This window comes from Salvelinus alpinus, chromosome 3 (genome assembly GCF_045679555.1).
Source record: "Salvelinus alpinus chromosome 3, SLU_Salpinus.1, whole genome shotgun sequence".
Classification (NCBI taxonomy): domain Eukaryota; kingdom Metazoa; phylum Chordata; class Actinopteri; order Salmoniformes; family Salmonidae; genus Salvelinus; species Salvelinus alpinus.
This window is the reverse complement of record NC_092088.1, coordinates 4,385,948-4,410,037: the sequence shown is the minus strand read 5'-3', so window position 1 is coordinate 4,410,037 and position 24,090 is coordinate 4,385,948. Positions and strand designations below refer to the sequence as shown.

Genomic DNA, 24,090 nt, shown 5'->3' with positions numbered 1-24,090 from the left:
TCGCCCCCCTCCCTCACTCCCCCCCACCTCTCTCTCGGTATTAGTATAATGTTTGGGGTCGCCCCCCTCCCTCACTCCCCCCCACCTCTCTCCCTCTCGGTATTAGTATAATGTTTGGGGTCGCCCCCCTCCCTCACTCCCCCCCACCTCTCTCCCTCTCGGTATTAGTATAATGTTTGGGGTCGCCCCCCTCCCTCACTCCCCCCCACCTCTCTCCCTCTCGGTATTAGTATAATGTTTGGGGTCGCCCCCCTCCCTCACTCCCCCCCACCTCTCTCCCTCTCGGTATTAGTATAATGTTTGGGGTCGCCCCCCCTCCCTCACTCCCCCCCACCTCTCTCCCTCTCGGTATTAGTATAATGTTTGGGGTCGCCCCCCCTCCCTCACTCCCCCCCACCTCTCTCCCTCTCGGTATTAGTATAATGTTTGGGGTCGCCCCCCTCCCTCACTCCCCCCCACCTCTCTCTCTCTCGGTATTAGTATAATGTTTGGGGTCGCCCCCCTCCCTCACTTCCCCCCACCTCTCTCTCTCTCGGTATTAGTATAATGTTTGGGGTCGCCCCCCCTCCCTCACTCCCCCCCACCTCTCTCCCTCTCGGTATTAGTATAATGTTTGGGGTCGCCCCCCTCCCTCACTCCCCCCCACCTCTCTCCCTCTCGGTATTAGTATAATGTTTGGGGTCGCCCCCCCTCCCTCACTCCCCCCCACCTCTCTCTCTCTCGGTATTAGTATAATGTTTGGGGTCGCCCCCCCTCCCTCACTCCCCCCCACCTCTCTCTCTCTCGGTATTAGTATAATGTTTGGGGTCGCCCCCCTCCCTCACTCCCCCCCACCTCTCTCTCTCTCTCGGTATTAGTATAATGTTTGGGGTCGCCCCCCCTCCCTCACTCCCCCCCACCTCTCTCTCTCTCGGTATTAGTATAATGTTTGGGGTCGCCCCCCCTCCCTCACCCCCCCCCCCACCCCTCTCTCCCTCTCGGTATTAGTATAATGTTTGGGGTCGCCCCCCTCCCTCACCCCCCCCCCCCCCCCCCACCTCTCTCCCTCTCGGTATTAGTATAATGTTTGGGGTCGCCCCCCCTCCCTCACTCCCCCCCACCTCTCTCTCTCTCGGTATTAGTATAATGTTTGGGGTCGCCCCCCTCCCTCACTCCCCCCCACCTCTCTCCCTCTCGGTATTAGTATAATGTTTGGGGTCGCCCCCCTCCCTCACTCCCCCCCACCTCTCTCCCTCTCGGTATTAGTATAATGTTTGGGGTCGCCCCCCCTCCCTCACTCCCCCCCACCTCTCTCCCTCTCGGTATTAGTTTGGGGTTTAGATTCAGCTCTGTGTTAACTAAACCAGAGTGCAGAGTGAGATTGATCAGAGTAACAGCTTTCTGTCGCTGCTGTTCCTCCATGTTGACACTTCCTGAGAAGAATTGATCGATCCGTCAGCGACGTGTGTCTGTGTTTAACCGGAATGTAAACCCGGGTCTGGATTCATAAAGCCACTCTCAGAGTGCTGATCTCAAATCAGTTTAGTTCATAATGAGGAGAGGACATTGGTACCAGAACTACCCTGAGTTATCACTATGGTACCAGAACTACCCTGAGTTATCACTATGGTACCAGAACTACCCTGAGTTATCACAATGGTACCAGAACTACCCTGAGTTATCACAATGGTACCAGAACTACCCTGAGTTATCACAATGGTACCAGAACTACCCTGAGTTATCACTATGGTACCAGAACTACCCTGAGTTATCACAATGGTACCAGAACTACCCTGAGTTATCACAATGGTACCAGAACTACCCTGAGTTATCACTATGGTACCAGAACTACCCTGAGTTATCACTATGGTACCAGAACTACCCTGAGTTATCACAATGGTACCAGAACTACCCTGAGTTATCACTATGGTACCAGAACTACCCTGAGTTATCACTATGGTACCAGAACTACCCTGAGTTATCACTATGGTACCAGAACTACCCTGAGTTATCACAATGGTACCAGAACTACCCTGAGTTATCACTATGGTACCAGAACTACCCTGAGTTATCACAATGGTACCAGAACTACCCTGAGTTATCACTATGGTACCAGAACTACCCTGAGTTATCACTATGGTACCAGAACTACCCTGAGTTATCACTATGGTACCAGAACTACCCTGAGTTATCACTATGGTACCAGAACTACCCTGAGTTATCACTATGGTACCAGAACTACCCTGAGTTATCACTATGGTACCAGAACTACCCTGAGTTATCACAATGGTACCAGAACTACCCTGAGTTATCACTATGGTACCAGAACTACCCTGAGTTATCACTATGGTACCAGAACTACCCTGAGTTATCACTATGGTACCAGAACTACCCTGAGTTATCACAATGGTACCAGAACTACCCTGAGTTATCACAATGGTACCAGAACTACCCTGAGTTATCACAATGGTACCAGAACTACCCTGAGTTATCACTATGGTACCAGAACTACCCTGAGTTATCACTATGGTACCAGAACTACCCCGAGTTATCACTATGGTACCAGAACTACCCTGAGTTATCACTATGGTACCAGAACTACCCTGAGTTATCATAATGAAGAAGAGGACACCCCGAGTTGCTTTATGTATGAGGCCTGGGTTCAGGTCTATATGTTCTGTAGTGGGTTGCCATCATAGGATTTATACAGCACTTTTCTAATACCCAAAGATGCTTCCTGTCATCAGTCACCTCTGCTCACATGCATGTGAAAAATAACTCTCTCTTTTCTTTTCTTTCTTTCTTTCTCTCTTTCTCTCTTTCTCTCTCTCTTTCTCTCTCTCTTTCTTTCTCTCTTTCTTTCTTTCTCTCTTTCTTTCTCTCTTTCTTTCTCTCTTTCTTTCTTTCTCTCTTTCTTTCTTTCTCTCTTTCTTTCTTTCTTTCTTTCTTGCCCCCACAGTGATTGACAGCTGCACGGTTGCCGTGGGGTCCAACAGTACCCCTGGCGGGGAGCGGTACATCTCCTCCAACGTGTGTGGTCCTCACGGACGCTGTCGGAGCCAGGCTGGAGGACAGTTCAGCTGTGACTGTCAGGAGGGCTTCAGAGGAACATACTGTCACGAGAGTAAGACATGCTGACTTAGACATGACTTATAGCAGACATGCTGACTGAGACATGACTTATAGCAGACATGCTGACTGAGACATGACTTATAGCAGACATGCTGACTTAGACATGACTTATAGCAGACATGCTGACTTAGACATGACTTATAGCAGACATGCTGACTTAGACATGACTTATAGCAGACATGCTGACTTAGACATGACTTATAGCAGACATGCTGACTTAGACATGACTTATAGCAGACATGCTGACTTAGACATGCTGACTTAGACATGACTTATAGCAGACATGCTGACTTAGACATGACTTATAGCAGACATGCTGACTTAGACATGCTGACTTAGACATGACTTATAGCAGACATGCTGACTGAGACATGACTTATAGCAGACATACTGACGTATAGACATGACATACAGCAGACATACTGACTCATAGACATGACTTATAGCAGACATGCTGACTTAGACATGACTTATAGCAGACATACTGACGTATAGACATGACTTATAGCAGACATACTGACGTATAGACATGACCTACTGACTTAGACATTACCTACTAACGTATAGACATGGCGTATGGCAGACATACTGACTTAGACATGACATATAGCAGACATACTGACGTATAGACATGACCTACTGACTTAGACATGACATATAGCAGACATACTGACCTAGACATGACTTATAGCAGACATACTGACGTATAGACATGACCTACTGACGTATAGACATGACATATAGCAGACATACTGACTTAGACATGACATATAGCAGACATACTGACATGCCATATAGCAGACATACTGGCGTATAGACATAACATACTGACTTAGACATGACATATAGCAGACGTATTGACATACAGACATGACATACTGACTTAGACATGACATATAGCAGACATACTGACGTATAGACATGACATATAGCAGACATACTGGCGTATAGACATGACATATAGCAGACATACTGACTTATAGACATGACATATAGCAGACATACTGACTTAGACATGACATATAGCAGACATACTGACTTAGACATGACATATAGCAGACATACTGATGTATAGACATGACATACTGACGTATAGACATGACGTATGGCAGACATACTGACTTAGACATGACGTATGGCAGACATACTGACTTAGACATGACGTATAGCAGACATACTGACTTAGACATGACATATAGCAGACATACTGACGTATAGACATGACATATAGCAGACATACTGACGTATAGACATGACATATAGCAGACATACTGACTTATAGACATGACATATAGCAGACATACTGACTTAGACATGACATATAGCAGACATACTGACTTATAGACATGACATATAGCAGACATACTGACTTATAGACATGACATATAGCAGACGTACTGACTTATAGACATGACATATAGCAGACATACTGACTTATAGACATGACATATAGCAGACATACTGACTTAGACATGACATATAGCAGACATACTGACTTATAGACATGACATATAGCAGACATACTGACTTATAGACATGACATATAGCAGACATACTGACTTATAGACATGACATATAGCAGACATACTGACTTAGACATGACGTAAAGCAGACATACTGACGTATAGACATGACATATAGCAGACATACTGACTCATAGACATGACATATCTCGCTAAAGCAAAGAGACCCTGATCCCAAACCAGCCATGCTGTCCTTCAAAGCACCACTGGCAGGCAGCTATCAGCAGTACCCAGTGTCCCTCTAAACTGTCCACAAACACTGCGACCTTGGCACAGAACACACACGAGTTCACACACCAACTGCAATCCTCACATCAAACTAAAGCCAACACACAGAGAATTATCTTCCTGGAGTTTGTGTTTTTCCCTGTTTGGTACGTTATCCATTTACATTTAAACCTACCATGCTGTAGTTTCTAATGATTTCTCTCTCTCTCGCTCCCCCTCTCCCCTCTCTCTCTCTCTCGCTTCCCCTCTCCCCTCTCTCTCTCTCTCGCTCCCCCTCTCCCCTCTCTCTCTCTCTCGCTCCCCCTCTCCCCTCTCTCTCTCTCGCTCCCCCTCTCCTCTCTCTCGCTCCCCCTCTCCCCTCTCTCTCTCTCTCTCGCTCCCCCTCTCTCTCTCTCTCTCGCTCCCCCTCTCCCCTCTCTCTCGCCCCCTCCCTCTCCGCTCTCTCTCTTGCCCCTCCATCTCAGATATTAATGATTGTGAGAGCAACCCGTGTGGTAATGGAGGAACCTGTATTGATAAAGTCAGTGTATACCAGTGTATCTGTGGAGACGGCTGGGAGGGGGACCACTGTGAGATCAGTAAGTATTTATTATTTAAAAAATAGTGTTTTCAACTTCTATTGAGAATTCTACATGTTGAGAACTATGAGGGGCGGACTGGGGGATCGGACAGCTGCCTCCAGACCTCGGCCAGCCCCCCGGCAACACTACCTCTCGGCAGCGCCGTCTCTAGACCAGCCCCGCGGCAGCGCCGCCCCTAGACCAGCCCCCCGGCAGCGCCGCCTCTAGACCAGGTCCCCGGCAGCGCCGCCTCTAGACCAGCCCCCCGGCAGTGCCGCCTCTAGACCAGGTCCCCGGCAGCGCCGCCTCTAGACCAGCCCCCCCGGCAGCGCCGCCTCTAGACCAGCCCCCCGGCAGCGCCGCCTCTAGACCAGCCCCCCAGCAGCGCCGCCTCTAGACCAGCCCCCCGGCAGCGCCGCCTCTAGACCAGGTCCCCGGCAGCGCCGCCTCTAGACCAGCCCCCCGGCAGCGCCGCCCCTAGACCAGCCCCCCGGCAGCGCCGCCTCTAGACCAGCCCCCCGGCAGCGCCGCCTCTAGACCAGCCCCCCGGCAGCGCCGCCTCTAGACCAGGTCCCCGGCAGCGCCGCCTCTAGACCAGGTCCCCCGGCAGCGCCGCCTCTAGACCAGCCCCCCGGCAGCGCCGCCTCTAGACCAGGTCCCCCGGCAGCGCCGCCTCTAGATCCTCATTAGCTGATGCCTTAGCGACCGCCAGTCTTCCTAGAGTCCACATTCCTACCCATCATCTTTGACACGTATAAATGCATGAAATATGTTTCACTAAGTAGGTCGCTACATGTAATTATGACCATTATGTAAAGGTAGTAATTTAACCTGAGACAAGTTTGACTCCCTCTCCTCCTCTCCCTCTCCTCTCTCTCATCCTCTCTCCTCCCCCTTCTCTTCTCTCTCCTCCTCCTCTTCTCTCTTCCTCCTCCCTCCTCTCCTCTCTCCCCTCCTCTCCTCTCTCCTCCTCTCCTCCAGATATAGATGACTGCAGCACTAGTCCATGCCATAATGGAGGAACATGTCGAGACCTGGTGACTGATTTCTTCTGTGAGTGTATGAACGGCTGGAAGGGGAAGACCTGCCACTCCCGTAAGAACACCTCTCCTCTCCCTCCCTCCCTCCCTCCCTCCCTCCCTCTCCTCCCTCTCCTCCCTCCCTCCCTCCCTCCCTCCCTCCCTCCCTCCCTCCCTCCCTCCCTCCCTCCCTCCCTCCCTCCCTCTCCCTCCCTCTCCCTCCCTCCCTCCCTCCCTCCCTCCCTCCCTCTCCTCCCTCCCTCCCTCCCTCCCTCCCTCCCTCTCTCCCTCCCTCCCTCTCTCCCTCCCTCCCTCTCTCTCTCCCTCCCTCTCCTCCCTCCCTCCCTCCCTCTCTCTCCCCTCCCTCTCCTCCCTCCCTCCCTCCCTCAGTCTCTCTCTCTCACTCACTCACTCACTCACTCACTCACTCACTCACTCACTCACTCACTCACTCACTCACTCACTCACTCACTCACTCACTCCCTCCCTCCCTCCCTCCCTCCCTCAGTCTGTCTCTCCATCTCTCCATCTCTCACTCTCTCCCTCCCTCCCTCAGTCTGTCTCTCCATCTCTCCATCTCTCTCTCGCTATCTCGCTATCTCTTTCTCTCGCTCTCTCGCTATCTCTCTCTCGCTATCTCTCTCCCTCCCTCCCTCAGGCTGTCTCTCTCCCTCCCTCTCTCTCTCCCTCCCTCTCTCCCTCTCTCTCTCTCCCTCTCTCTCCCTCCCTCCCTCCCTCCCTCAGGCTGTCTCTCTCCCTCCCTTTCATGTTGTATTTACCAGTGTAGTGAGCCTGTGGAGGTTCATGGTATGTGCTGAGGTGTGGATGTCATCACACAGGTAGCTGTGCATTATGAAAACACTCTGTAACTCTGTGTCTCCAGGTGAGAGCCAGTGTGACGAGGCTACCTGTAACAACGGAGGAACATGCCATGACGAGGGGGACACCTTCCAGTGCAAGTGTTCCCCTGGATGGGAGGGGGCTACCTGTAATATAGGTGAGTTAGTCTGGGTGGGAGGGGGTACCTGTAATATAGGTGAGTTAGTCTGGATGGGTGGGAGGGGTTACCTGTAATATAGGTGAGTTAGTCTGGATGGGAGGGAGGGGCTACCTGTAATATAGGTGAGTTAGTCTGGGTGGGAGGGAGGGGGATACCTGTAATATAGGTGAGTTAGTCTGGATGGGAGGGAGGGGGATACCTGTAATATAGGTGAGTTAGTCTGGGTGGGAGGGAGGGGGATACCTGTAATATAGGTGAGTTAGTCTGGGTGGGAGGGAGGGGTTACCTGTAATATAGGTGAGTTAGTCTGGATGGGAGGGAGGGGGATACCTGTAATATAGGTGAGTTAGTCTGGATGGGAGGGAGGGGGCTACCTGTAATATAGGTGAGTTAGTCTGGGTGGGAGGGAGGGGCTACCTGTAATATAGGTGAGTTCGTCTGGGTGGGAGGGGCAACCTGTAATATAGGTGAGTTAGTCTGGGTGGGAGGGAGGGGCTACCTGTAATATAGGTGAGTTAGTCTGGGTGGGAGGGAGGGGGATACCTGTAATATAGGTGAGTTAGTCTGGATGGGAGGGAGGGGGATACCTGTAATATAGGTGAGTTAGTCTGGGTGGGAGGGAGGGGGATACCTGTAATATAGGTGAGTTAGTCTGGGTGGGAGGGAGGGGTTACCTGTAATATAGGTGAGTTAGTCTGGATGGGAGGGAGGGGGATACCTGTAATATAGGTGAGTTAGTCTGGATGGGAGGGAGGGGGCTACCTGTAATATAGGTGAGTTAGTCTGGGTGGGAGGGAGGGGCTACCTGTAATATAGGTGAGTTCGTCTGGGTGGGAGGGGCAACCTGTAATATAGGTGAGTTAGTCTGGGTGGGAGGGAGGGGCTACCTGTAATATAGGTGAGTTAGTCTGGGTGGGAGGGAGGGGCTACCTGTAATATAGGTGAGTTAGTCTGGATGGGAGGGAGGGGGATACCTGTAATATAGGTGAGTTCGTCTGGGTGGGAGGGGCTACCTGTAATATAGGTGAGTTAGTCTGGGTGGGTGGGAGGGGCTACCTGTAATATAGGTGAGTTAGTCTGGGTGGGAGGGAGGGGCTACCTGTAATATAGGTGAGTTAGTCTGGGTGGGAGGGAGGGGCTACCTGTAATATAGGTGATTTAGTCTGGATGGGAGGGGCTACCTGTAATATAGGTGAGTTAGTCTGGGTGGGAAGGAGGGGGATACCTGTAATATAGGTGAGTTAGTCTGGGTGGGAGGGAGGGGGATACCTGTAATATAGGTGAGTTAGTCTGGGTGGGAGGGGTTACCTGTAATATAGGTGAGTTAGTCTGGGTGGGAGGGGTTACCTGTAATATAGGTGAGTTAGTCTGGGTGGGAGGGAGGGGGTTACCTGTAATATAGGTGAGTTAGTCTGGATGGGAGGGAGGGGGATACCTGTAATATAGGTGAGTTAGTCTGGGTGGGAGGGAGGGAGGGGGCTACCTGTAATATAGGTGAGTTAGTCTGGGTGTGAGGGAGGGGCTACCTGTAATATAGGTGAGTTAGTCTGGGTGTGAGGGAGGGGCTACCTGTAATATAGGTGAGTTAGTCTGGGTGGGAGGGGTTACCTGTAATATAGGTGAGTTAGTCTGGGTGGGAGGGAGGGGGTTACCTGTAATATAGGTGAGTTAGTCTGGATGGGAGGGAGGGGGTTACCTGTAATATAGGTGAGTTAGTCTGGGTGGGAGGGAGGGGCTACCTGTAATATAGGTGAGTTAGTCTGGATGGGAGGGGCTACCTGTAATATAGGTGAGTTAGTCTGGATGGGTGGGAGGGGCTACCTGTAATATAGGTGAGTTAGTCTGGATGGGTGGGAGGGGCTACCTGTAATATAGGTGAGTTAGTCTGGATGGGTGGGAGGGGCTACCTGTAATATAGGTGAGTTAGTCTGGATGGGTGGGAGGGGCTACCTGTAATATAGGTGAGTTAGTCTGGGTGGGAGGGAGGGGCTACCTGTAATATAGGTGAGTTAGTCTGGGTGGGAGGGAGGGGCTACCTGTAATATAGGTGAGTTAGTCTGGATGGATGGGAGGGGCTACCTGTAATATAGGTGAGTTAGTCTGGATGGGAGGGGCTACCTGTAATATAGGTGAGTTAGTCTGGATGGGAGGGGCTACCTGTAATATAGGTGAGTTAGTCTGGGTGGGAGGGAGGGGCTACCTGTAATATAGGTGAGTTAGTCTGGATGGGTGGGAGGGGCTACCTGTAATATAGGTGAGTTAGTCTGGATGGGAGGGGCTACCTGTAATATAGGTGAGTTAGTCTGGGTGGGAGGGAGGGGCTACCTGTAATATAGGTGAGTTAGTCTGGATGGGTGGGAGGGGCTACCTGTAATATAGGTGAGTTAGTCTGGATGGGTGGGAGGGGCTACCTGTAATATAGGTGAGTTAGTCTGGATGGGTGGGAGGGGCTACCTGTAATATAGGTGAGTTAGTCTGGATGGGAGGGAGGGGGATACCTGTAATATAGGTGAGTTAGTCTGGGTGGGAGGGAGGGGCTACCTGTAATATAGGTGAGTTAGTCTGGGTGGGTGGGAGGGGCTACCTGTAATATAGGTGAGTTAGTCTGGATGGGAGGGAGGGGGATACCTGTAATATAGGTGAGTTAGTCTGGGTGGGACGGAGGGGCTACCTGTAATATAGGTGAGTTAGTCTGGATGGGAGGGAGGGGCTACCTGTAATATAGGTGAGTTAGTCTGGATGGGAGGGAGGGGCTACCTGTAATATAGGTGAGTTAGTCTGGATGGGAGGGAGGGGCTACCTGTAATATAGGTGAGTTAGTCTGGATGGGAGGGAGGGGCTACCTGTAATATAGGTGAGTTAGTCTGGATGGGAGGGAGGGGCTACCTGTAATATAGGTGAGTTAGTCTGGATGGGAGGGAGGGGCTACCTGTAATATAGGTGAGTTAGTCTGGATGGGAGGGAGGGGCTACTTGTAATATAGGTGAGTTAGTCTGGGTGGACTGCTGCCTGGTACATATGCTTCCCAGGGGTTATAGAGACATTCTCTCTTGCGGTCCCACCACCCCTCTCTCCTTTCCCCCTCCTCCCCCGTCTCTGTTGAGTTGTGTCCTTAAAAAAGGCCTGATCTCTCTGATAATTTGTTTTGGAGATCACACAAGTAGATTCCCTCAGAGGAAGGAACCACTCTGTGAGTACGGGGGAACCTGTCTGACAACTGAAACAAACTTTTTCCTCTCCTAGCTAAGAACAGCAGCTGTCTTCCTAACCCCTGTGAGTACGGCGGAACCTGTGTGACCAGCGGAGACTCCTTCACCTGCGTCTGCAAGGAGGGCTGGGAGGGAGACACCTGTAAACAGAGTGAGTGTACAATGCCATTTTAGAATACACTTTTATCCACAGTCATGCATGGGCTGTCTAAATACAACCGGAGTCACATCTGATGTAAAGACTGCCCTGTTCACCACCGGAGTCACATCTGATGTAAGGACTGCCGTGTTCACTACCGGAGTCACATCTGATGTTAAGACTGCCGTGTTCACCACCGGAGTCACATCTGATGTAAAGACTGCCCTGTTCACCACCGGAGTCACATCTGATGTAAGGACCGCCGTGTTCACCACCGGAGTCACATCTGATGTAAAGACTGCCGTGTTCACCACCGGAGTCACATCTGATGTAAGGACTGCCGTGTTCACTACCGGAGTCACATCTGATGTTAAGACTGCCGTGTTCACCACCGGAGTCACATCTGATGTAAAGACTGCCGTGTTCACCACCGGAGTCACATCTGATGTAAAGACTGCCCTGTTCACCACCGGAGTCACATCTGATGTAAAGACTGCCCTGTTCACCACCGGAGTCACATCTGATGTAAAGACTGCCCTGTTCACCACCGGAGTCACATCTGATGTAAAGACTGCCCTGTTCACCACCGGAGTCACATCTGATGTAAAGACTGCCCTGTTCACCACCGGAGTCACATCTGATGTAAGGACTGCCGTGTTCACAACCGGAGTCACATCTGATGTAAAGACTGTCGTGTTCACAACCGGAGTCACATCTGATGTTAAGACTGTCGTGTTCACCACCGGAGTCACATCTGATGTAAGGACTGCCCTGTTCACCACCGGAGTCACATCTGATGTAAAGACTGCCCTGTTCACCACCTGAGTCACATCTGATGTAAAGACTGCCCTGTTCACCACCGGAGTCACATCTGATGTAAAGACTGCCGTGTTCACCACCGGAGTCACATCTGATGTAAAGACTGCCCTGTTCACCACCGGAGTCACATCTGATGTAAGGACTGCCGTGTTCACAACCGGAGTCACATCTGATGTTAAGACTGTCGTGTTCACAACCGGAGTCACATCTGATGTTAAGACTGTCGTGTTCACCACCGGAGTCACATCTGATGTAAGGACTGCCCTGTTCACCACCGGAGTCACATCTGATGTAAAGACTGCCCTGTTCACCACCGGAGTCACATCTGATGTAAAGACTGCCCTGTTCACCACCGGAGTCACATCTGATGTAAAGACTGCCCTGTTCACCACCGGAGTCACATCTGATGTAAGGACTGCCGTGTTCACAACCGGAGTCACATCTGATGTAAAGACTGTCGTGTTCACAACCGGAGTCACATCTGATGTTAAGACTGTCGTGTTCACCACCGGAGTCACATCTGATGTAAGGACTGCCCTGTTCACCACCGGAGTCACATCTGATGTAAAGACTGCCCTGTTCACCACCGGAGTCACATCTGATGTAAAGACTGCCCTGTTCACCACCGGAGTCACATCTGATGTAAAGACTGCCCTGTTCACCACCGGAGTCACATCTGATGTAAAGACTGCCCTGTTCACCACCGGAGTCACATCTGATGTAAAGACTGCCCTGTTCACCACCGGAGTCACATCTGGTGTTAAGACTGCCGTGTTCACCTCCACCTTCTGTTTTCTCTCTCGCCCGTACCTTTTCTTTTATCTCCGTCCTTCCCTCCTTCTCTGGCTGGACGCTTGAGGCTGTTGTTGGCCATGAGAGGAAAATGAGAGGAGGAGTGGAAGGTTAATAGGAGGAAAGTTGAGACAGATGTTCTCCCCTTTCTCCCCCCCCTCCCTCTCTGTGCATTCCTGTCCAAACTGTGACATGTCTACTAGTTCTTCACCCCTCTGCTCTCTCTCTCCTCCTCTGCTCTCTCTCTCTCTCCCTCCTCTGCTCTCTCTCTGTCCCTCCTCTGCTCTCTCCCTCTCTCACTCCTCTCCTCTCTCCCTCCTCTCCCTCCTCTGCTCTCTCTCTCTCCCTCCTCTGCTCTCTCTCTCTTCACCCCTCTGCTCTCTCTCTCTTCACCCCTCTGCTCTCTCTCTCCCTCCTCTGCTCTCTCTCTCTCTCCCTCCTCTGCTCTCTCTCTCTCTCCCTCCTCTGCTCTCTCTCTCTTCACCCCTCTGCTCTCTCTCTCCCTCCTCTGATCTCTCTCTCTTCACCCCTCTGCTCTCTCTCTCCCTCCTCTGCTCTCTCTCTCTCTCCCTCCTCTGCTCTCTCTCTCTCTCCCTCCTCTGCTCTCTCTCTCTTCACCCCTCTGCTCTCTCTCTCCTCTGCTCTCTCTCTCTTCACCCCTCTGCTCTCTCTCTCCCTCCTCTGCTCTCTCTCTCTTCACCCCTCTGCTCTCTCTCTCCCTCCTCTGCTCTCTCTCTTCACCCCTCTGCTCTCTCTCTCCCTCCTCTGCTCTCTCTCTCCCTCCTCTGCTCTCTCTCTCTTCACCCCTCTGCTCTCTCTCTCTCCCTCCTCTGCTCTCTCTCTCTCTCTGTCCCTCCTCTGCTCTCTCCCTCCTCTCCCTCCTTTACTCTCTCCCTCCTTTACTCTCTCCCTCCTTTACTCTCCCTTTTTCCATCTCTCCCTTTCTGCTGTCTTCCCTGTGATCTCCAGGCTGACACACACACACACACACACACACACACACACACACACACACACACACACACTCTCTCCATAACATGACTTCCCAAAATGCTTAATGACGGAGAAATGGTCTGAGGGTAGAGGGGTACTGGCGCAGGGGAAAGGGGATACCCAGTCAGTTGTTGTCCAACTGAATGTATTCCACCCGAAATGTGTCTTCTGCATTTAACCCTCTGAATCAGAGAGGTTTAGGGGGCCGCTTTAATCGACGCCCAGACAGCGGTTGTTTTTGTTTGTGGTTAACCGCTTTGCTCAAGGGCAGAACGGCAGATCTTTTCACATTGCCGACTCGGGGATTCGAACCAGCGACCCAATGTTCTCAATCACCAGACTACCTGGCGCAGGGTGGAGCTGTTTCCCGCGAGCTGTTTGAGAGGCGACGCTGTTTGTTCTGTTGAGTCAATAACCCAGACAGAGACATCGGGGGGACACACAGCTGAACACGCTAAACACAACATGCCAAGACTACGCGCTAAAAACACGCCTCGGGACATGACCGCTCCGACATGACCGCTCCGCTGTTGTCTTCTCCTCTGCTCACATGCGTGTGAAAAATAACACAATCTCTCTCTCTCTCTCTCTCTCTCTCTCAGATACCAACGACTGCAACCCACACCCGTGGTAAGTGGAAGATAAACATTTTCTATAGAGTCAAACAAGCGTGAACAGAACATGACAGGGTGCTTCTCTGCACCGTGCCTGGGTTCAAGTACTATCCGACGCTCATTCAAGCCCAGCTTAAGTATTTTAAATAATGTTGAATAGTATCTGAACCCAGATTTGTTCTTCAGTCTGTACTGCTGTTAGTTTCTCACCTGTAGGCTCTTTCTGTCTCTCTCTCTCTCTGTCTCTGTCTCTCTTTCCCACCGACACACCCTTCTCTCCTTTCCTCCCATCTTCACCCCTCTGTCTCTGTCTCTCTCTGTCTCTCTCTCTCTCTCCTTTCTTCCCATCTTCACCCCTCTCTGTCTCTCTCTCTCTCTCTCTCTCTCTCCTTTCCTCCCATCTTCACCCCTCTCTCTCCTTTCTTCCCATCTTCACCCCTCTGTCTCTGTCTCTCTCTCTCTCTCTCCTTTCCTCCCATCTTCACCCCTCTCTGTCTCTCTGTCTCTCTCTCTCTCTTTCCCACCGACACACCCCTCTCTCCTTTCCTCCCATCTTCACCCCTCTCTCTCCTTTCCTCCCATCTTCACCCCTCTCTCTCTCTCTCCAGGTCATTCCTAGTGTACGTTCAGCCTAACCCACAGCTCGTTGTTCACTCGGTGCTCCGTGTGTGTGTGTGTGTGTGTGTGTGTGTGTGTTTTACCTCAGGTAGTGGGAGCTGGCTGAGAATCACAGAAATACTCATCTGGTCATTTAAAGGAGACCAGAACACTTTAGATGTACATCCAAAATGTCACCCTATTCCCTATGTAGTGCACTACTTCAGACCGGGACATATGGGGCTCTGGTCTAAAGTAGTGCACTATATAGGGAATAGGGTGCCATAGGGCTCTGGTCTAAAGTAGTGCACTATATAGGGTGGCATTTGGGACGCAGGGAGAAATGGATGGAGGAAGGGGAATTTCCATCATTCAATAGAATGTGTTATAATGGTGGTGTAGTTGTCAAGGATGTCCTCCTGCCTAGTCTGAGGCTCGGTCCAAATGGCACCCTGTTCCCTGCATAGTGCACTGCGTCTGACCAGGACCCGTAGTGCACTGACCAGGACCCCTGGTGCACGTCGTAGGGAACAGGGTACCAGTTGGGATGCAGACAGAGAGACTCAGGGTAGACTGACTTAAATGTTGAACTGAAACTGACAGTGGGATGTGTGTAGATGGAGATAACTGACCTCTCTCTCTCCTCTCCCTCCTCCCTCCTCTCTCTCCTCTCTCTCGCTCTCGTTATAACAGTGGGACGTGTGTAGATGGAGATAACTGACCTCTCTCTCCCTCCTCCCTCCTCTCTCTCTCTCTCCTCTCTCTCGCTCTCGTTATAACAGTGGGACGTGTGTAGATGGAGATAACTGACCTCTCTCTCCCTCCTCCCTCCTCTCTCTCTCTCTCCTCTCTCTCGCTCTCGTTATAACAGTGGGACGTGTGTAGATGGAGATAACTGACCTCTCTCTCTCCTCTCCCTCCTCCCTCCTCTCTCTCTCTCTCCTCTCTCTCGCTCTCGTTATAACAGTGGGACGTGTGTAGATGGAGATAACTGACCTCTCTCTGTCCTCTCTCTCCTCCCTCCTCTCTCCTCTCTCTCTCCTCTCTCTCGTTATAACAGTGGGATGTGTGTAGATGGAGATAACTGACCTCTCTCTCTCTCTCTCTCTCTCTCTCTCCCTCTCTCTCGTTATAACAGTGGGATGTGTGTAGATGGAGATAACTGACCTCTCTCTCTCCAGTTATAACAGTGGGTCGTGTGTAGATGGAAATAACTGACCTCTCTCTCTCTCCTCTCTCTCTCCTCCCTCCTCTCCTCTCTCCAGTTATAACAGTGGGACGTGTGTAGATGGAGATAACTGGTATCGATGTGAATGTGCTCCAGGCTTCGCTGGGCCAGACTGCAGGATCAGTACGTATTAACATGGACTCTCCTGTCTCCTCACCCTCTCTCCCCTGCCTCACCCATCTTCTCTCACTCTCTCTCACCCCTGCCTCTCTCCCCTCTTCACCCTGCCTCACCCATCCTTCCTCACCCTCTCCTCCGTCCCCCGGGGATGAGGAGTGGGGACATGAGTGATGGGACAGTCTAGCCGGCTAATTATCGGAGCTTTGGGCATCGGGCCATTTCCGGCCTCACCGGGGCCAGCCTCGATCTTGGCCCTGTCTGTCACTGTTGGGCTCTGGATTACACACACACACACACACACACACACACACACTGCGCTGCCTTGACAGTCTTGGGGCAGGCTGGCTTACAAGGCCAACAGCTAATCAACCGATCCGTGTTAACACACACACACACACACACACACACACACACACACACACACACACACACACACACACACACACACACACGTAGCGGTGCTCTCTGGTTACTCTGATTGTTTTCCTCTTAAAGGCTTTCAGATGGTTTCTACATGCCTCCTGTCTGTTCACAAGGCTTTGTTCTGCAGGTCCAGCCTGCAGCTCTCTACATGCCTGCTAGTGATCATGCCTCTAATGTAGAGGGAGGGAGACCCTGGGTCTGGTGTAGGAGGAGGAGGAGGGAGACCCTGGGTCTGGTGTAGGAGGAGGAGGAGGGAGACCCTGGGTCTGGTGTAGGAGGAGGAGGAGGGAGACCCTGGGTCTGGTGTAGGAGGAGGAGGAGGGAGACCCTGGGTCTGGTGTAGGAGGAGGAGGAGGGAGACCCTGGGTCTGGTGTAGGAGGAGGAGGAGGGAGACCCTGGGTCTGGTGTAGGAGGAGGAGGAGGGAGACCCTGGGTCTGGTGTAGGAGGAGGAGGAGGGAGACCCTGGGTCTGGTGTAGGAAGGAGGGAGACCCTGGGTCTGGTGTAGGAGGGAGGGAGACCCTGGGTCTGGTGTAGGAGGGAGGGAGACCCTGGGTCTGGTGTAGGAGGAGGGAGGGAGACCCTGGGTCTGGTGTAGGAGGAGGGAGGGAGACCCTGGGTCTGGTGTAGGAGGAGGGAGGGAGACCCTGGGTCTGGTGTAGGAGGAGGGAGGGAGACCCTGGGTCTGGTGTAGGAGGAGGGAGGGAGACCCTGGGTCTGGTGTAGGAGGAGGAGACCCTGGGTCTGGTGAGGGAGGAGAGACCCTGGGTCTGGTGTAGGAGGAGGGAGGGAGACCCTGGGTCTGGTGTAGGAGGAGGGAGGGAGACCCTGGGTCTGGTGTAGGAGGAGGGAGGGAGACCCTGGGTCTGGTGTAGGAGGAGGGAGGGAGACCCTGGGTCTGGTGTAGGAGGAGGGAGGGAGACCCTGGGTCTGGTGTAGGAGGAGGGAGGGAGACCCTGGGTCTGGTGTAGGAGGAGGAGGAGGAGGGAGGGAGACCCTGGGTCTGGTGTAGGAGGAGGAGGAGGAGGGAGGGAGACCCTGGGTCTGGTGTAGGAGGAGGAGGAGGGAGATGGATAATACATCTGGGCTGATTTGGTGACTGTTTGCCAGTCTGTTGTTGTGGACTGTTTGCCAGTCTGTTGTTGTCGACTGTTTGCCAGTCTGTTGTTGTCGACTGTTTGCCAGTCTGTTGACGACTGTTTGCCAGTCTGTTGTTGTGGACTGTTTGCCAGTCTGTTGTTGTGGACTGTTTGCCAGTCTGTTGTTGTCGACTGTTTGCCAGTCTGTTGTTGTCGACTGTTTGCCAGTCTGGTGACGACTGTTTGCCAGTCTGTTGTTGACTGTTTGCCAGTCTGTTGACGACTGTTTGCCAGTCTGGTGTCGACTGTTTGCCAGTCTGTTGTTGTCGACTGTTTGCCAGTCTGTTGTTGTCGACTGTTTGCCAGTCTGTTGTTGACGACTGTTTGCCAGTCTGTTGTTGACGACTGTTTGCCAGTCTGTTGTTGACTGTTTGCCAGTCTGTTGTCGACTGTTTGCCAGTCTGTTGTTGTCGACTGTTTGCCAGTCTGTTGTTGTCGACTGTTTGCCAGTCTGTTGTTGACGACTGTTTGCCAGTCTGTTGTTGACGACTGTTTGCCAGTCTGTTGTTGTCGACTGTTTGCCAGTCTGTTGTCGACTGTTTGCCAGTCTGTTGACGTTGACGACTGTTTGCCAGTCTGTTGACGTTGACGACTGTTTGCCAGTCTGTTGACGTTGACGACTGTTTGCCAGTCTGTTGACGTTGACGACTGTTTGCCAGTCTGTTGACGACTGTTTGCCAGTCTGGTGACGACTGTTTGCCAGTCTGGTGACGACTGTTTGCCAGTCTGGTGACGACTGTTTGCCAGTCTGGTGACGACTGTTTGCCAGTCTGGTGACGACTGTTTGCCAGTCTGGTGACGACTGTTTGCCAGTCTGGTGACGACTGTTTGCCAGTCTGTTGACGTTGACGACTGTTTGCCAGTCTGTTGACGTTGACGACTGTTTGCCAGTCTGTTGACGTTGACGACTGTTTGCCAGTCTGTTGTTGTCGACTGTTTGCCAGTCTGTTGTTGACGACTGTTTGCCAGTCTGTTGTTGACGACTGTTTGCCAGTCTGTTGTTGTCGACTGTTTGCCAGTCTGTTGTTGTCGACTGTTTGCCAGTCTGTTGTTGTCGACTGTTTGCCAGTCTGTTGTTGTCGACTGTTTGCCAGTCTGTTGTTGTCGACTGTTTGCCAGTCTGTTGTTGACGACTGTTTGCCAGTCTGTTGTTGTCGACTGTTTGCCAGTCTGTTGACGACTGTTTGCCAGTCTGTTGTTGACTGTTTGTGCTCTAGAGGGTGTGATTTAAAAGTCAGCTCACTAATCTAACTGTCTTGATGTTGATCATAACGAGAGTGTTCCTGACCCCTGTTTTATTCTCTCGTGTGTGTGTGTGTGTGTGTGTGTGTGTGTTTTTAGATATCAACGAGTGCCAGTCTTCTCCCTGCATCTCTGGTTCTAGCTGTATTGATGAGATCAATGGCTACCGCTGCCTGTGTCCCCAAGACAGAGCTGGACCACGCTGTGAAGGTAGGTTAACACTGGCTGTCTGTCAGGAAGGCAGGTTAACACAGGCTGTCTGTCAGGAAGGCAGGTTAACACTGGCTGTCTGTCAGGAAGGCAGGTTAACACTGGCTGTCTGTCAGGAAGGCAGGTTAACACAGGCTGTCTGTCAGGAAGGCAGGTTAACACAGGCTGTCTGTCAGGAAGGCAGGTTAACACAGGCTGTCTGTCAGGAAGGCAGGTTAACACTGGCTGTCTGTCAGGAAGGCAGGTTAACACAGGCTGTCTGTCAGGAAGGCAGGTTAACACAGGCTGTCTGTCAGGAAGGCAGGTTAACACAGGCTGTCTGTCAGGAAGGCAGGTTAACACAGGCTGTCTGTCAGGAAGGCAGGTTAACACAGGCTGTCTGTCAGGAAGGCAGGTTAACACAGGCTGTCTGTCAGGAAGGCAGGTTAACACAGGCTGTCTGTCAGGAAGGCAGGTTAACACAGGCTGTCTGTCAGGAAGGCAGGTTAACACAGGCTGTCTGTCAGGAAGGCAGGTTAACACAGGCTGTCTGTCAGGAAGGCAGGTTAACACAGGCTGTCTGTCAGGAAGGCAGGTTAACACAGGCTGTCTGTCAGGAAGGCAGGTTAACACAGGCTGTCTGTCAGGAAGGCAGGTTAACACAGGCTGTCTGTCAGGAAGGCAGGTTAACACAGGCTGTCTGTCAGGAAGGCAGGTTAACACAGGCTGTCTGTCAGGAAGGCAGGTTAACACAGGCTGTCTGTCAGGAAGGCAGGTTAACACAGGCTGTCTGTCAGGAAGGCAGGTTAACACAGGCTGTCTGTCAGGAAGGCAGGTTAACACAGGCTGTCTGTCAGGAAGGCAGGTTAACACAGGCTGTCTGTCAGGAAGGCAGGTTAACACAGGCTGTCTGTCAGGAAGGCAGGTTAACACAGGCTGTCTGTCAGGAAGGCAGGTTAACACAGGCTGTCTGTCAGGAAGGCAGGTTAACACAGGCTGTCTGTCAGGAAGGCAGGTTAACACAGGCTGTCTGTCAGGAAGGCAGGTTAACACAGGCTGTCTGTCAGGAAGGCAGGTTAACACAGGCTGTCTGTCAGGAAGGCAGGTTAACACAGGCTGTCTGTCAGGAAGGCAGGTTAACACTGGCTGTCTGTCAGGAAGGCAGGTTAACACTGGCTGTCTGTCAGGAAGGCAGGTTAACACAGGCTGTCTGTCAGGAAGGCAGGTTAACACTGGCTGTCTGTCAGGAAGGCAGGTTAACACTGGCTGTCTGTCAGGAAGGCAGGTTAACACAGGCTGTCTGTCAGGAAGGCAGGTTAACACTGGCTGTCTGTCAGGAAGGCAGGTTAACACAGGCTGTCTGTCAGGAAGGCAGGTTAACACTGGCTGTCTGTCAGGAAGGCAGGTTAACACTGGCTGTCTGTCAGGAAGGTAGGTTAACACAGGCTGTCTGTCAGGAAGGCAGGTTAACACAGGCTGTCTGTCAGGAAGGCAGGTTAACACAGGCTGTCTGTCAGGAAGGCAGGTTAACACAGTCAGTCAGGAAGGCAGGTTAACACTGGCTGTCTGTCAGGAAGGCAGGTTAACACAGGCTGTCTGTCAGGAAGGCAGGTTAACACAGGCTGTCTGTCAGGAAGGCAGGTTAACACAGTCAGTCAGGAAGGCAGGTTAACACTGGCTGTCTGTCAGGAAGGCAGGTTAACACAGGCTGTCTGTCAGGAAGGCAGGTTAACACAGTCAGTCAGGAAGGCAGGTTAACACAGTCAGTCAGGAAGGCAGGTTAACACTGGCTGTCTGTCAGGAAGGCAGGTTAACACAGGCTGTCTGTCAGGAAGGCAGGTTAACACAGGCTGTCTGTCAGGAAGGCAGGTTAACACAGGCTGTCTGTCAGGAAGGCAGGTTAACACTGGCTGTCTGTCAGGAAGGCAGGTTAACACTGGCTGTCTGTCAGGAAGGCAGGTTAACACAGGCTGTCTGTCAGGAAGGCAGGTTAACACTGGCTGTCTGTCAGGAAGGCAGGTTAACACAGGCTGTCTGTCAGGAAGGCAGGTTAACACAGGCTGTCTGTCAGGAAGGCAGGTTAACACTGGCTGTCTGTCAGGAAGGCAGGTTAACACAGACTGTCTGTCAGGAAGGCAGGTTAACACAGACTGTCTGTCAGGAAGGCAGGTTAACACTGGCTGTCTGTCAGGAAGGCAGGTTAACACAGGCTGTCTGTCAGGAAGGCAGGTTAACACTGGCTGTCTGTCAGGAAGGCAGGTTAACACTGGCTGTCTGTCAGGAAGGCAGGTTAACACAGGCTGTCTGTCAGGAAGGCAGGTTAACACAGGCTGTCTGTCAGGAAGGCAGGTTAACACTGGCTGTCTGTCAGGAAGGCAGGTTAACACAGGCTGTCTGTCAGGAAGGCAGGTTAACACAGGCTGTCTGTCAGGAAGGCAGGTTAACACAGGCTGTCTGTCAGGAAGGCAGGTTAACACTGGCTGTCTGTCAGGAAGGCAGGTTAACACAGACTGTCTGTCAGGAAGGCAGGTTAACACTGGCTGTCTGTCAGGAAGGCAGGTTAACACTGGCTGTCTGTCAGGAAGGCAGGTTAACACAGACTGTCTGTCAGGAAGGTAGGTTAACACAGGCTGTCTGTCAGGAAGGCAGGTTAACACAGGCTGTCTGTCAGGAAGGCAGGTTAACACTGGCTGTCTGTCAGGAAGGTAGGTTAACACAGGCTGTCTGTCAGGAAGGCAGGTTAACACTGGCTGTCTGTCAGGAAGGCAGGTTAACACAGACTGTCTGTCAGGAAGGCAGGTTAACACAGGCTGTCTGTCAGGAAGGCAGGTTAACACAGGCTGTCTGTCAGGAAGGCAGGTTAACACAGGCTGTCTGTCAGGAAGGCAGGTTAACACAGGCTGTCTGTCAGGAAGGCAGGTTAACACAGGCTGTCTGTCAGGAAGGCAGGTTAACACGGGCTGTCTGTCAGGAAGGCAGGTTAACACAGGCTGTCTGTCAGGAAGGCAGGTTAACACAGGCTGTCTGTCAGGAAGGCAGGTTAACACAGGCTGTCTGTCAGGAAGGCAGGTTAACACAGGCTGTCTGTCAGGAAGGCAGGTTAACACAGGCTGTCTGTCAGGAAGGCAGGTTAACACAGGCTGTCTGTCAGGAAGGCAGGTTAACACTGGCTGTCTGTCAGGAAGGCAGGTTAACACAGGCTGTCTGTCAGGAAGGCAGGTTAACACAGGCTGTCTGTCAGGAAGGCAGGTTAACACAGGCTGTCTGTCAGGAAGGCAGGTTAACACAGGCTGTCTGTCAGGAAGGCAGGTTAACACAGGCTGTCTGTCAGGAAGGCAGGTTAACACAGTCAGTCAGGAAGGCAGGTTAACACAGTCAGTCAGGAAGGCAGGTTAACACTGGCTGTCTGTCAGGAAGGCAGGTTAACACAGGCTGTCTGTCAGGAAGGCAGGTTAACACAGGCTGTCTGTCAGGAAGGCAGGTTAACACAGGCTGTCTGTCAGGAAGGCAGGTTAACACAGGCTGTCTGTCAGGAAGGCAGGTTAACACTGGCTGTCTGTCAGGAAGGCAGGTTAACACAGGCTGTCTGTCAGGAAGGCAGGTTAACACTGGCTGTCTGTCAGGAAGGCAGGTTAACACAGGCTGTCTGTCAGGAAGGCAGGTTAACACAGGCTGTCTGTCAGGAAGGCAGGTTAACACTGGCTGTCTGTCAGGAAGGCAGGTTAACACAGACTGTCTGTCAGGAAGGCAGGTTAACACAGGCTGTCTGTCAGGAAGGCAGGTTAACACAGGCTGTCTGTCAGGAAGGCAGGTTAACACATGGCTGTCTGTCAGGAAGGCAGGTTAACACAGGCTGTCTGTCAGGAAGGCAGGTTAACACAGGCTGTCTGTCAGGAAGGCAGGTTAACACAGGCTGTCTGTCAGGAAGGCAGGTTAACACAGGCTGTCTGTCAGGAAGGCAGGTTAACACAGGCTGTCTGTCAGGAAGGCAGGTTAACACAGGCTGTCTGTCAGGAAGGCAGGTTAACACTGGCTGTCTGTCAGGAAGGCAGGTTAACACAGGCTGTCTGTCAGGAAGGCAGGTTAACACTAGGCTGTCTGTCAGGAAGGCAGGTTAACACTGGCTGTCTGTCAGGAAGGCAGGTTAACACAGGCTGTCTGTCAGGAAGGCAGGTTAACACAGGCTGTCTGTCAGGAAGGCAGGTTAACACAGGCTGTCTGTCAGGAAGGCAGGTTAACACAGGCTGTCTGTCAGGAAGGCAGGTTAACACAGGCTGTCTGTCAGGAAGGCAGGTTAACACAGGCTGTCTGTCAGGAAGGCAGGTTAACACAGGCTGTCTGTCAGGAAGGCAGGTTAACACAGGCTGTCTGTCAGGAAGGCAGGTTAACACAGGCTGTCTGTCAGGAAGGCAGGTTAACACAGGCTGTCTGTCAGGAAGGCAGGTTAACACAGGCTGTCTGTCAGGAAGGCAGGTTAACACAGGCTGTCTGTCAGGAAGGCAGGTTAACACAGGCTGTCTGTCAGGAAGGCAGGTTAACACAGGCTGTCTGTCAGGAAGGCAGGTTAACACAGGCTGTCTGTCAGGAAGGCAGGTTAACACAGGCTGTCTGTCAGGAAGGCAGGTTAACACAGGCTGTCTGTCAGGAAGGCAGGTTAACACAGGCTGTCTGTCAGGAAGGCAGGTTAACACAGGCTGTCTGTCAGGAAGGCAGGTTAACACAGGCTGTCTGTCAGGAAGGCAGGTTAACACAGGCTGTCTGTCAGGAAGGCAGGTTAACACAGGCTGTCTGTCAGGAAGGCAGGTTAACACAGGCTGTCTGTCAGGAAGGCAGGTTAACACAGGCTGTCTGTCAGGAAGGCAGGTTAACACAGGCTGTCTGTCAGGAAGGCAGGTTAACACAGGCTGTCTGTCAGGAAGGCAGGTTAACACAGGCTGTCTGTCAGGAAGGCAGGTTAACACAGGCTGTCTGTCAGGAAGGCAGGTTAACACAGGCTGTCTGTCAGGAAGGCAGGTTAACACAGGCTGTCTGTCAGGAAGGCAGGTTAACACAGGCTGTCTGTCAGGAAGGCAGGTTAACACAGGCTGTCTGTCAGGAAGGCAGGTTAACACAGGCTGTCTGTCAGGAAGGCAGGTTAACACAGGC

General features: G+C 52.1%; 1 protein-coding gene across 1 annotated transcript in view; it reads left to right on the top strand.

Moving 5' to 3' along the window:
- Positions 1-24,090, top strand: part of jag1b (jagged canonical Notch ligand 1b) — a 99,651-nt gene that overhangs the window by 75,397 nt on the left and 164 nt on the right. Inside the window, exons 14-21 of the mRNA XM_071391082.1 lie at positions 2,939-3,103; positions 5,327-5,440; positions 6,404-6,517; positions 7,325-7,438; positions 10,685-10,801; positions 13,996-14,023; positions 15,870-15,955; positions 18,856-18,966. Of these exons, the coding sequence (XP_071247183.1) occupies positions 2,939-3,103; positions 5,327-5,440; positions 6,404-6,517; positions 7,325-7,438; positions 10,685-10,801; positions 13,996-14,023; positions 15,870-15,955; positions 18,856-18,966 (849 nt within the window). The remainder of the gene's footprint in view (positions 1-2,938; positions 3,104-5,326; positions 5,441-6,403; positions 6,518-7,324; positions 7,439-10,684; positions 10,802-13,995; positions 14,024-15,869; positions 15,956-18,855; positions 18,967-24,090) is intronic.